Source organism: Limanda limanda, chromosome 15 (genome assembly GCF_963576545.1).
Source record: "Limanda limanda chromosome 15, fLimLim1.1, whole genome shotgun sequence".
NCBI classification, from domain to species: domain Eukaryota; kingdom Metazoa; phylum Chordata; class Actinopteri; order Pleuronectiformes; family Pleuronectidae; genus Limanda; species Limanda limanda.
Window position 1 is genome coordinate 86,382 of NC_083650.1, and position 14,555 is coordinate 100,936.

Below are 14,555 nucleotides of genomic sequence, written 5' to 3' on the forward strand. Positions count from 1 at the left end.
TGCAAATTACTACAAATTAGCTTGAGCAAGAATAATTTGCATTTTCTTCAATTGTACTGCTGTATATTAAAGGATTTGAATAATGATATATATACATATATATCATAATTAAAATTAAAAAATATATACAGCATTTTGCCGGTATGTGGTTTGTAAAGTTAAATGTATATATATGTCTTCTGTCATTACACAATACAACAATATACAGAGAAATCAGAATTTTTTGGGCATATCTACAAATGGTGATTAATCATGGTTAATCCACAGCTACCCTGTGATTAATCTGATTAAAAGATGTAATCATCTGACATCCATAATATATTTATATATACATATACATACAAATACACACAGACCTATATCCTATAATACTAAATAGATTAAAGAAAATTAAAGACTATAAACTATATTAAAAGTGTTTTCAGCTGAGCAGGGGGTTCCAAGAGATGCCGCTGGACCTGAATAGGGAGGAAATCTCTCCACTGCCCACCACATGGTCCATGGAGTGGGTTTGTGGGCCCCGTCTGCCATGTAACTAAGATATTTTCAGAAAGTGACAAAATTAATTAAAGGAGACCTATTATGGTCGTAATGGGGGTTCATAATTTTAATTTGGGGCAATACTTGAACCGGTTTACAGGGTCCAAAGCTCAGAAAAAAAACTTTAGTTTCTTTATTCTATTTATTGCTGCACAGCCGGATTCAGCTTCTGCCCCCCCTTGCTAGAAAGCACAACTCTGCTGTGATTTGCCAGCTAATGATTAGTTAAGGTATGTCATGAAAAAGGGAAGCTGTGAACAGACAATGCAAAAATGAAACACAAAACTGACTTTAATTTTTAATTATAAAAGGTGAATTAAATTTAAAATATGATAAATAAAAACAGTTCCTGTGCAAACTGTGTATACTGGGAGACTTTAGTTTGGTTGTACTCCGTGCAGATTTTATTGCATTTGAAGGCAGTAGCAAAAACGAAATTTCACTTCCATTAGAAACACTGCTCTGTCCTCCTCCTCTGCTCAACCTCGCCGTATGCCCAGCGTTGTGTAGAGAAATTAGGAAAAAAAAAAAAGATTACACATTTCAGCAGCCTCTGGAAAAGTGTTTACTGTGGGAGAGAAGACCTTCCTCTACTGCAGACATTGGGATTTTGAGCCATGCACACCGTATACATTCACAAAAACCATATACAACCCAATAGAGCAGTGATTCTCAACTGGTGCGTCGCAGACCCGTTTTCATTGGGCTTGAGCAAAAAAGAAAGAAAAAAAACCTGTGCTTTTATTTGGAGGGGATTTTGTATCCGTCTGCCGTCTATTCACACTACTTAACTCTATTTGTTTAGGAGTGTGAATAGGATCAGTTTATTGGTTGTCATAGATTCAGTGAGTATTCTCAGCTAAAGCTACATAATTTGAGTCTTTTTGAAACTACTTCTCAGTAGTTGGACTTTTTTATTTCATGTTTGTGCATTAAAGCACTGTTGAGTAAAACAGGCTGAAGTTACTGAATTGTTATGCATGTTGTATTTCCTTGTGTTCTAAAGATAAACTTTTTGGTTTTTAATTAAAATATAGCTTATAGAGTGTAAAAGGGAATATTTCTCTCTCTAGCATCGCCACCTGCTGGTTGTTTTGGTTCATTATTAAACTTATTTTTTTGTTTGGGCACACTGTGATATTCTGTACTATCTCAGGTTCAAACTGCACCATCTTTTCATTAAATAAATTTGAGAGGTTGAACATTTTCCTCGATTTGGGTCGCGGCTTGTCATTAATGGGTGATGGTTGGTCCCGGAGCCAGACCAGATGAGAACCACTGCACTAGAGGACTGGGAAAGACTGAAAAAACTAAATAGGTCTCCTTTAATGATGACATGAAGGTTTAATGTTCAACCTTCCAATTCTTTAACTTGCCTTTTAAATCTATATTTAACAGGCAAGTTAAATGGTAAAAGGGTAGCTCCTCCAGGGCAGACATCTCTGCAGACAGAAGGTTCCAAGTGAGCACCACTGACTACCCCCAAACTATTCTCCCACTCATCCTGCACAACCACTTTCTCTGACTCATTCTCCAGGGTCACAATTTCACCTGCGCCAAGGCAGATGTTGTGGAGGACTGCACATATTGCTATGACCTGAAATGGTGAAATATATATTTGTTTTAAATCGGTACAAAAGGTGTGGTGCACCTCCAGCGCTTGCAGGAAGATGACCCGGAGACTGGTTTTCATAATTCAAAAAGCACACTCTCAAATGGACTGAGCCCTGGAATGATGCACTTGGCTCCAACACCATGAACTGGCCACCTGCAGTAAGTGATGAGAAAGACTGGGTGTTGGCGGCATGGGTAACCTCGGTCTGCAAGGATGTAGAGCACTGGAGTAGGGTAGAGGAAACACTGGTAGAGTGGACTGTGGCGAAGCACTCTTTAGTCATGTAGTAACCCAGGCTAGATACCTGGCGGTGTCAATGAGACGACCCTGAAGGTCACAACAGGCCTGCAACAGGAAAGCGGGGAGTAGTTTCCCGTTCCTGTAACACTGACCATCAGGGCCACTTAGTGGCCTCCCTTCTCAGCTGAAAAATCAGGCTGCATTTCCTGCTGGTTGAAGAACCTGTCCAGTCCAGACACGCTGAGATTTATCCTGTAGTACTGGGGTCTTTTAGGGTTTAGAAAGAGATGGGGAGGAAAAACTGAAAACTAAACAATTATTGAAATGTTGGATGAGGTTAAAAGCACATCCATTTTTTAAACCTTTTTTAGCTCATACTTGACAATTCCATTTCTATTGGATTCAAGTAAAAGTATGTAAGCATTATCAGCTAAATTTACCAAATATATTGAATGTGAAAGTACTTATGTATTAAAAATTTCTGTTTTTAGATTTTCTATCAATATTACTACTGTGTTCATCTTAATGTTACAATTTACTTTATCTGTATGTTTTTTAGTTGAGCTAATTTTAACAATATTCTGTTGCATAGTTTAACCTTCATCAATTCAACATATTCTATAAGATCATCATCAAAATCAACAGATGTATTGTACCAAGATGTGGTTTTTAGTAGACATGGTACATAAAATTGTGATCTGAAAAGTAACAAGTAATTTCAGCTGCACAGTAGGAACATATGCATCAAAGATGTAGTAGAAGTATAAAGCTGAACAAATGGAAAATACTAATGTAAAAGTGCAGGTACCTTGAATTTGTAGTTAAGTACAGTACATAAGTGAATGCATTTATATACATTCCAAAACTGGGTATTTTAAAGTTGTACTGTCTCATTTCAGTTTAAGCTACGGTTTACACAGCCGACGATGGATGGAGTCCCCAAACTTAAACAGCAATATAATGTAAAGTAACACTTGTCGGAAGTAACAACATTCACTGTGTCATTACGAGGTCACAAAAATGTATATTGATTCGGAGTGTACTATGCAAAGACAATGTCGGACTACGTGATGTCATGAACAGCCACATGTCATCCTTTCACAGTTGGCTGTCGTTTTTTTTCCTTTTTCTTTGTTGACCCATGAGGTTATTACGATACGGATTAGCGAAAGGAGCGAGAGGTGAAAGACCAAAAGAAGGTCATTACTAAAAAAAACAGACAATCCCAGCCAAAGCTCAAAGGGCATCATATGAGGTGGCATATTAAATTGAACATGCAAAAAAGCCACAAACACTCGGCGAAACATTAATTAAATCCGGTGCTGTAGCTATAAGTTGGGCCTTGCATCGGATAAGTTAGCCAGTGAGCTGGAATCAGTGCGTATGTCTAACGGGAATATTGCCCGGCGCATCACCGCCATGGCCCAGAACAGAAAATTCCAGCTGGTGGATAGAGTTAAAAAAGGGAAAATTGCTTTACAGTTAGATGAATCCACAGATATATCAAGCTCTGCCCAGCTGCTTGATTTCGTCAGATATAGTTTTGACAGAAAACTTTATGCTCTTTTGCTCCCCACTGGAGGGGACGTGCACAGGTGAGGACATTTTTACAAAACTAAAGAAGAGGAACTATCTTGGGGAAATTATATCGGTGCGTGTAGTGAAGGAGGCGAGTTGCGTGTGTGGTGACCGGCGGTGTTTAAAAAACAGCGCGAGTGGAAAATGGCAGAGGAAGGGCAACCCCGTCTGATCGCCAAAAAGTGTAGAAAAAGTTCTCTTGTATGGGAACACTTCAGATTCAAAGAATCCGACGAGCAGCAGAACAACACAATGTAGCGGACGCTCAGCGCTATTCTCCAGCGCGCAGCCGCCTGGCTGTTAAGATTAAGACACATTTTATTATCCCACACACATGCACAGACATGCACAGGCACACTCACGCAAGGGGAAATTTAACCTCTGCTTTTAACCCATCTGGTGCAGGACACACAGAGCAGTGGGCAGCCGTGTACGGCGCCCGGGGAGCAGATGTTATGGGAGTAAGGTGCCTTGCTCAGGGGCACTAGACAGGGTAGGGAGAATCCTCTTGCATTTTTGGACAGATCAATCCAGGTGCGTCTTTTTGTTGTTTCTTCGTGGAGTCGAACCAGAGACCTTTTCTGCCCATAGTCCAAGTTTCTGCCACTAGTCCACCGCCACCACCAGACCTGCGATTCTCCGCTTGTTGTTGTTGTATGTAACCCGTTCAATGTCGGTGTAAATGATGATGGTCCTCATAGCCATCCCCCACCCCCCTCTTTCTCTCTCTGCCGGGCTGCTTGTGTGCTTGTAGTGGGGAGGGGGCAGATGGGGACATTTAACAAGGAGTGGAAATTTCAAAGTTGTCAGTTACAGCTTACAAGTGTTTTTATGGAGAGTGTTAAGAGTTGCCATCACTAAGGGTTTGAATAACCGGGCACCGATATCCTGGTTTCACGGAGGAATAAGACACGCAGCCGGTGTTTACCGGAACCGGAAGTTCATTTAAAGAATAAAGCATAGACTTCAGAATAAGGGCACATAATAATCGTGATTTGGATATTGTCAGAAATAATCGTGATTATGATTTTTTCCATAATCGAGAAGCCCTAGAGTGTAGGGAGAGGGCTGGAGTGATGCTGGTGAAAAAGAAAGGAATGGAAGCGAGAGACTTACAAGGGGCGCAGCAAGTAAATTCCACACACTGTATTATTTACAGAGAATCTTTTGCAAGCCAAACATTTGAACCAGAGCTTAAAATATTCTTGACACTGCAATATAAACGCTCAACTACATAAAAACAGGTCCACTCAAAATCAGACTGGCTCTCACGGGGTAATGTGCTGAGCTGCCTGTATGGGCTGCGGGACGATATTTCTGATGGAGCTCTCCAAAATAAAGCCTAGAATGGACTTGCTATGCTTCATGTATATTGCCCATTCACCTCCTTAAGTTAAAATAAATAACCCTAAAATGTTTGCACATGGCAGCAATAAGGTGTCTGTGCGCTTCAGAATGCATAACGTGGAACAGACAAACACAGACATCACTTCCGCACTTTTTTATACTTATATGTTCACTCAGCCTGGCTGTTTGTTTATACAGGGAGATTCCCTGTATTCTGGTTATATTCTATTTCTTAAAATACTTAAATATATCATGGCTGTAAGGCTGTTGTTCTTTTGTGTTGAATTAGTGCCCATGTTTGCATAGGCCTAATAGTGTGTGTGCATGGTTGTGAGCAACATTATAAACCACGTCCAGGGCCGGTGGGGGTCGCCAGTCTCTGGCACCATTATTTTGGGGGTCACAGGCTGAAAAGATTGTGAAGCCCTGTATTAGACCCTATACCATCTTGACTATTTAAAAAAGTTTTTCCTCTAATTGAAAGTTCCATATCTAATCAGAATAATATGCCTATTAACTGCCTATGTAGCACAGGCTTTTAAGTTCACAGTAATGAAATATCTACTTAAAAATGCTAATGACCCAGATGCATTGGCTAATTATAGACCCATATCAAACATTAACATATTTTTCTAAAATCCTTGAAAAGGCTGTTGCTAACCAGTTATGCGATTCCTTGCACAATAATGGTTTGTTTCAGTTAATGATGGAGTATTGTCTCTCCACAGTCGCAAAAGTGCCTGCTCATTGTGGAAACTGTTGGGTTTCTGAATTTTTACGGTCTTGACCAGATCATGTTAAGAGCCTTCAAATAATGTATGTTATGATCTGGCACTTAACAAATAAAATTTAATTGCATAACTGGCATATGTCGCAATGTACAAAAGACAATCGATTCATCAATACAAGGACAAGGGTGTGAACAATTTTACAGTTTGAGTCTGACCTTGAGTTTTCACAGGAAATTTGAGAAAAAATATATTAGTGAAAGAGGCCCAATGATGGTATGATTCGAACCCAGTTGGACTGCTGTTGATGAACAGGGTAAACAATAATGGGGAGAATCATGGGTAAAATTACATCATTATTTAAGCCTTAAATGACAAAATATTTTTATAAAATGTTACTTGGATTAAATCCCCCAGAAGACTCCTCTGGGGTCTCTGAAGGTCACAGATTAAGGTGTGTGACTGACCGTTGGAAGCTCCAGTCTCCATGGTTGTCCCCAATGAATCCTTTGATTCATCTGGTTTGGGGCAGTGAGGGGACACACTGCGGCTTCCTTTCTTCTCACTGTCAGCATGAAAGTGAATACAATCAGATCGAGGGGTTGAACTATTTACCTAGTTATGTGATCATGTTCTTTATATTTCACCTGGTTGAAAAACACTTTCATAATGTCTTTATTATAACTAAATCAACTTGCATTCATCAGCGTTTATTTTTGTATAATATTAAGACAAAACTTGGTTGCACGGGTGCACTTAGCTGGTATGTCTTTGGCTGCTTTTAGACATGCACTGAACTCCCCATATATTACGTTTTTTCTCTGGAACAAATGCATCTGTGAATACGAAAGTCTGAATGAGAAGCTCCGGATTACATGCAGACTTTCTCCTCATGGCCACCTAGTATAAACCCCATACAAATTTAGGAGAATTCGGTGTGTGAACAGACGCAAATATGACACAAACAAAAAGGGAGAGCAAATATCTCCCTCTGAAAAGGGGGCATCATACATGAAAAAGAGAGACGAAGATGTCAAGAGTTTATGGTGATAAGAACTGGCACCAGTGTGTGTGTTTTCAAGAAAATCACTTAATCTTTGCAGGTGAATTAATATGTCACTTCCTGCTTTGCAAGGCTTACTGATGGTGAACACCATAACCAATTCTCCGGATTTTACCCACAGGTCATGTCTGCAAACGACACGTGTGTATTTGATTGAGTCACGTAACCTCTTTCATCTGAGAACGAGACAGAGTTTTCACTAACACACACAGGCTCCGGGCCGCCGCCCCCACCCATTCTCACTTACTTCTGACTCTTCATTATTCAAGTTTATGATATCTACAACACCATTATGACAAGCGAATTAAAGACATCTCTAACTGGCATTCAAGATAATAATATAATATTTAAACTGAACTGTAGAAATCTACAATGAGAAAGCACACACACATGAAAGACAAAAGTAGCTGCAATGTCCGAGGAAAGATTTGAGCAGTTAAAAACAGAATTAATGATGTATCTTGGATGTATTTTGTGTTAATTCTTACTAGTCACAGTAGAAGTTAAAATTACATGATATTGTAAAGTTAGTCACAGCAGACAAGCTGCACTGGGTTAAATTCATTACTGTAATAACATACAATTTAGCAATGCAACATCTTCCAGCAGGTTGTTTTTGTGCTTGAGAAGACAAGCTCTGACACAATCAGAAAATTAGGGTTTGAGTTTTTGTTTCACTGCTTTGTGTTCACTATCGGCACTCATTCTTTATATTCAATCTATATATGTCTCTAGACAACTGCTTCTTTCTCTCTCCTTGTTGGGTTGGGGAAGCTACAGTCGTTAAAAAGGTGTGAAAATGTTAAGTTCAAACCTCAAAGAAATCTTGGGTATAGCTTATTTCACATGACACAGCAGCACAACATCACTGCAGTATGAACCCAAAGTTGTTAACATTTATCAGTAAACCGAGAGAAGGAGAATGGCTCAAACATGTTGTCTCTTCAGGTTTATACCACAGAGATGTTGTGCTGCTATTCAATGTGAAATCAGCTTAAAGGGATAGTTCATCAAAAAATGAAAATTCATTCATTATCTACTCACCACTATGCCAATGGAGGGGTGAGTGAAGTGTTTGAGTCCAACAAATACTTTGAGTCTCAAGGGTAAAGAGTGTTGCACCCAAATTAAGGCATTTTGTGTGGTTTTCTGAGATTTTTTACATCTGAAGAAGGGGTCACTTTGCCTGCAACACTGTTTAATGTATGTGTGAATGTGTGTGTGTGAGCGATGGAGAGAGGAAAAGAGCAAGCAGGACGGTTGCTCTGAAGAAAGATTTAACTCTTTATGGAAAGTATAGATCATCAGCATTTTGTCTCTACCCCCTTGCCCTTTTTATTTTGAAAACCGGAAATTCTCGCTCTTATACTCGCGCGAAATCCGACTTATAATGCACAAATAGTGCATGTAGATGTTCGGCGACCGTATAGATTTTATATCCACTTTTCAGGTAGATCCCTGGTGGTGGAACACTTATATCTAGAAATTGAGAAAAATGACCGATATAATCGTTCTCGTCAGATGCTTCAATTTGTACCGTAAAGGTCTGAATAAGGGCGATATTTATGACAACGGAGATACAAACGGTGAAGGTGTGCGACTGATACATTCGCGTATGTTTGACAGATACCTCAAACACGATAAAACTGTAACCTCGCAGAGTAGTACAAACTCCAGACACCTAAATGTTGGGTTTCAGAAGAAAAATGTTTTCAACAAATGTCTTACTTTGACCTTTGGGGCCACCGTACTTTCCAGCACATGACAAACCGCATTCTGCTGTTGCGGGAGAGACATTTATGCATACGGTGGATATTATTTTTATCTACAGATTAAAAACACACGTGTGTTAGGAAACTAAGATGAACAAATACTGAAAGCAAAAATTTTAAACCATAAATAATGACACCAACCGTTCCAACACATTCTGGTCCCTTTAACAGATTTTGTGGCTCAGGGATTATTGTTACACTTACAAACATGTTATGATATCTAACCTAAAACTTACTTGTGTGAAATATATTTTACTTACCAGCTCATAGTTTCCAGCAGTCCAGCAGACAAAGCGTATGACGTTAACTCTATACGTTTCTAACAAAGTTATTATCATTACTCATAAACGACGACAATGTGAGCAAACCAGCGAGCTAAGATACGATGTTAATAAAAATGCAAGACTGCAAGTATCACGATATATATCGACTTCTAATATTTCACCATGTCCCAATCTGTGCAGAAATATAGCGAACTACACATGAGAAAACCACGGTAGGTACTGATCTTCCTAAGCAAACAATTGTATGTCCGAACGACGGCCTTCAAAGTAAGATTGCTTAGCCCAAGGCCTCCGTCTAGGATCGCCCGGAAAGGACGTTATGATCTCTTATTTTGAAATCAGAATCATGTCCGTTTAAGAGGAAGTGAGTTTTATCCCGGGCTGGGCTTGTCCATTTCCCGCCAATGTGGACTAAACCACTACTTGTAAAACAGGGTAGTATGTGATTTGTGAGTGTTAATACTGCAGTATTTTAGAGATAAATGTGATAACCACAACCACTATAAAGACTACATATCACCATTGAATCAACAGGAAAGCTATCTTGGAGACTACAATTCATTTCATATCACTACGCATAAATAATACAGCACTGATACCCCTTCTGAAAGCTCCTAGGTGCCGCACCTTATATTTCCCGCGAGGTTGTTTTTTTCCACTACTATTGTCTTAACGGACTGCCTCTCTAGTCGTTGTCACCAAGGCTCACAGTCAGAGAAGACACCTCTGGTTGGAAATTCACACAATGGTTTTTAGACAAGGGGTGGTTTGAGAAGTACAGTTTTGTTGAGTCCCTGCTCGCAAACATAAATTGGCAAAGAAGGCTCGTGAAACAATAATAACGTGATTAAAGTAACTTCTGTAATCTCATTTAATGTGAAAGGGATTTTGAGCCCAGCAAAGAGAATTCAAATATTATCAAAAATGAAAAGGGAAAAGGCACATGTTGTGTTCTTACAAGAGACACACCTCAGACCATCAGAACACGAAAAATTGAAGCAAATGGGGTTTTCAAAGGTATATTATTCATCCTATAAATCAGGCCGTAGAAGAGGGGTAGCAATTTTAATATCCAAAAAGTATCATTTGAACATCTGTCAAAGGTAACAGACAAAGAAGGGAGATATATAATAGTCTCTGGAAAAATAGATGGCATTTCATTGACATTATGTAACATTTATACCCCCCTGGAAGTGATTTTGTTTTCTACAGAAACATATTTGATTTAATGATAGGGGCACCGTGAATTGTCATAGGTGGTGGAGATTGGTACAACCGTCTTAACCCAAGACTAGATTCATCCAAAAACATAACGACTACTCCATTGCATAGAAGAGTTAACGCTCTAATGACAGAGTTGGGCATACTAGATCTATGGAGAGACTTTTACCCATCTGCCTGTGATTACACTTTCTACTCATGTCCCCTATGATAAATACTCAAGGAAAGACTATTTTTTTGTGTTGAAGAGAGATAGCCATAGAATGTATAGCTGTGATATTGGAAGTATAGATATATCTGATCATGCACCCCTGTCTTGCACTGTACTTATAAGCCACAAAGTTGGAAAAACATTATGGAGGTTAAATACAAGTACTCTAAACAACCCACAATTTAAGAGCCAAATGAGAAAAGAAATAAAAACGTATCTTGAAGAAAATTATAACAGGAAGGGGTGACTCAGCTATAGTATGGGATGCCTTAAAAGCAGTCATCAGGGGGAGAATTATTATCTTACTGTGCCCATGAAAAGAAACAAAAACTATTAAGACTAATAAACCTTAGTAAAGAATTAAAAGATCTTGAGACACAGCATAAGAGAGAACAAAAAACGAATGTGCTGATAAAAATAAAGAAAGTAAGAAATGAAATAAATATATTACACTCACAGGAAATTGAAAAAAATATTCACAAAACAGAAATATTATGAGTCAGGCCCAAAATCAGCAAAACTTCTGACGAGAAAATTGCAAAAACAACAAGCGGATAGACCTATATACAAAATAAGGGACCCAGTTTCTAAATCTATACACTATAAACAAGATGAAATACAAAGAGCGTTTAAAAAGTACTATAAATCTCTGTATACGCAACCACATCTATAGAGCAACATATTGGCAAATTCCTCAATTCAATCAATCTGCCTCTTCTATCAGAAGAACAAAATCAGAAATTGACAGCAGCGGTAACTGAGAAAGAACTGAACGGTGCTATCTCTAAGCTTAAAACTAATAAGTCACCCGGTCCGGATGGCCCTCCTTCAGAGTGGTATAAGACATTTCGATTTGAGATAGCGCCAAGTCTTCTTAGGGCCTGCAGCACAACCTTAACAAACGCCAAAATGCCTCCATCTTGGAGCGAGACAGTGATCTCCGTTATCCACAAAGAAGGAAAGGACAAACTGGAATGTGGATCTTATAGACCAATCTCAGTGTTAAACATTGACTACAAATTATACACAACCGTACTTGCTAAAAGACTCGAAAACATCCTTCCTCAACTTGTACACAATGACCAAACTGGATTTATCACACAAAGACAAACCCATGATAACATCAGGCAATCGTGGGTCTCGAGAAGCAAATCACTGGCATATATTCTGGGATTGTCCAGTGATTAAACCTTTCTGGGCAGAGTTTCACAAAGCATTAAAAAGCATTCTTAATACTGTCCTGCCCCTGCAATTTACAGCATTATTTTTGGGAAATGTTGATTTTCAAACAAGGCGCCCAGATAAATATATGATTGGCATACTAATAACCACTTGTAAAAAAGCGCTCACAAGGCGCTGGCTGCTTCCTGAGCCCCCCACGATAGAGGAGTGGCTAGGTATAGTAAATTACATTTATGTTATGGAAAGGATTACTTTCTCCCTTCGTCTTCGGAAAACTGTGTTCATCCAATTAGTGAGCAAATGGGTGAGATATGTAAAACCCCTAAGGCCAGACTTTGTGGAAGTATTGAATGAATGACCCTGTAATGTTGCCTTGATTTAGCAAGCCTCACCGACGTCTATCCCATTCTCACTCAAATCACCCTCTAACATGTTGTTGTTTTTTATTCTGCTTGTTTTTATTCATTTATTTGTTTTTCTCTACTGATCTGTGATTATTGTCAAATACGCACTATAACTCTCCCAAAATGTACAAAGTTACCCAATTTTGAAAAAGCTTGACAGCAGAAGAAAGAAAATTGCCCTTGGGCTGATATAAGTTTTTGTAAACAACTGTCAAAAAAAATAAAGAATATACATTTTTTTAAATAAAAGTAACTTCTGTAGGGTAAGCAGGGGTCGGCCACCCGCTGCTCTGGAGCTGCATGTGTCGCAGTGGCGATGTTTATAAACAGTCGACGACTGCCACACACAAAGAAGGCGTCTCTGAGGCCATCTTCAACAAAAAACGTTACTCCGCCTAGTGTTCTGGCGGTGAATTGCTTTGCAACATGTGCAATCCTTAAGGCCCATTTTTACTCGGCTTTTTACGCACGCACGCACGCGAGTGACGCAACACGCCCCTCGCGTACTTGCGGGGGGCGTGTTGCGGCTTGCGTGCGTCAGCCAATTTTTCTAACTATACGACAAAGCGACGCGAGCCTCACACAGCCGGCAAGGCTTGTGATTGGTCTGCTTACTACATCCCGTCCGGAGTCGCATTTCCGGTTTCAATCCCGGAAACTGCGGAAGCCACGGAAGATTTAGAAGAACGAATATGGACCAAATAGAAGAGCACTTGGCAGAAAAGATCCGAAACTATGACCACTAGTATAACCCGTGACTAACCGGCGGATTTGTCCGCCAGAAAAAGGCTCTGAGGAGCCGCCGTGGCAATGTCAATAAACGTGTGCCACACACGAAGAAGAGCCAACTTCAACAACAAACATTACTCCGCCTAGTGGTCTGGCGGTGAATTGCGTTGCACAACACGCGCAACTGTGGGGGAACTATAAACCAAAACGAGTCCGTAGAAGCTGCGTGCGTGCGTGCGTAAAAAACGACTATAATGCGGCCTTTAGAGAAGCATAAATTGAAACGAGTCCGTCGACACAGCTGCGTGAAAAGCCGCAGACGCAGTTGCAGAAGCATGCGCTGGCCTTAAAGGCCGATTTATACTCGGCTTTTTACGCACGCACGCACGCACGCGAGTGACGCAACACGCCCCTCGCGTACTTGCGGGGGGCGTGTTGCGGCTTGCGTGCGTCAGCCAATTTTTCTAACTATACGACAAAGCGACGTGAGCCTCACGCAGCCCGCAAGGCTTGTGATTGGTCTGCTTACTACATCCCGTCCGGAGTCGCATTTCCGGTTTCAATCCCGGAAACTGCGGAAGCCACGGAAGATTTAGAAGAACGAATATGGACCAAATAGAAGAGCATTTGGCAGAAAAGATTCGAAACTATGACCACTAGTATAACCCGTCACTAACCGGCGGATTTGTCCGCCAGAAAAAGGCTCTGAGGAGCCGCCGTGGCGATGTCAATAAACGTGTGCCACACACGAAGAAGAGCCAACTTCAACAACAAACATTACTCCGCATGGTGGTCTGGCGGTGAATTGCGTTGCAACACGCGCAACTGTGGGGGAACTATAAACCAAAACGAGTCCGTAGAAGCTGCGTGCGTGCGTGCGTAAAAAACGACTATAATGTGGCCTTTAGAGAAGCATAAATTGAAACGAGTCCGTCAACACAGCTGCGTGAAAAGCCGCAGACGCAGTTGCAGAAGCATGCGCTGGCCTTAAGTACATTCAACTTTCTGTTGATTGTAATTGTCCTATTAAACCACAAGGTGGAGCTATGTGGAATACAATTATGGGTCAATATCATCTTACAATAGTTGAGAATTTGTCAGTGAATTATTAAATTTGTCATCTTTGTTTTGTTTTTGGAACTCTAGTCCATAAAACGTTGGATGATCTTTTTTCTCCCCATTTCGAATCTGCCTGGCTCTTGATTGTATGAACGCCCCTTTAGCTTTTTCCATGAAAAATATCATCTAATTAAATTGAAGGACCTATAGATCCTCTACCATTGATAGTTTTATTTAATTCCATCCATATTTAGTTCCTCAATAAATCCTTTTTATTTTTGTATGTGTGTTTTTGATATTCTTGCACGTCAATTGCTAAATGTTTGAGTTTGAATTTGACACAGTCCTCCCTGGGCCGCTGAAAGGGTGGGTGAAGTGTTAAAATGCAAAAAACACTTTTAGAGTCTCAGGGGTAAACAGTGTAGCAGCTGAATCCAAAACAACTGAAGTTACTGGTGACTCCTTCTTCAGACGTAATAAAACAACAAAAAAATACATAACCTCCATACTGCTATATATATATATATATATATGCTTGTGTTTGTATTGGGATGGTTTGGTTCCGTCGGTCGATCTGTGTGA

General features: G+C 40.0%; 1 protein-coding gene across 2 annotated transcripts in view; it reads right to left on the reverse strand.

The window, feature by feature from the left end:
* Positions 1-9,389, reverse strand: part of hells (helicase, lymphoid specific) — a 56,346-nt gene extending 46,957 nt beyond the window's left edge. For both annotated transcript variants that reach the window (XM_061087537.1, XM_061087535.1), the window contains exons 1-2: positions 9,144-9,389; positions 6,516-6,613 (exon numbers count right to left, since the gene is read on the reverse strand). In XM_061087537.1, coding sequence (XP_060943520.1) covers positions 6,516-6,613; positions 9,144-9,151 — 106 coding nt within the window. In that variant the 5' untranslated portion in view covers positions 9,152-9,389. The remainder of the gene's footprint in view (positions 1-6,515; positions 6,614-9,143) is intronic.
* Positions 9,390-14,555: the final 5,166 nt, after the last annotated feature.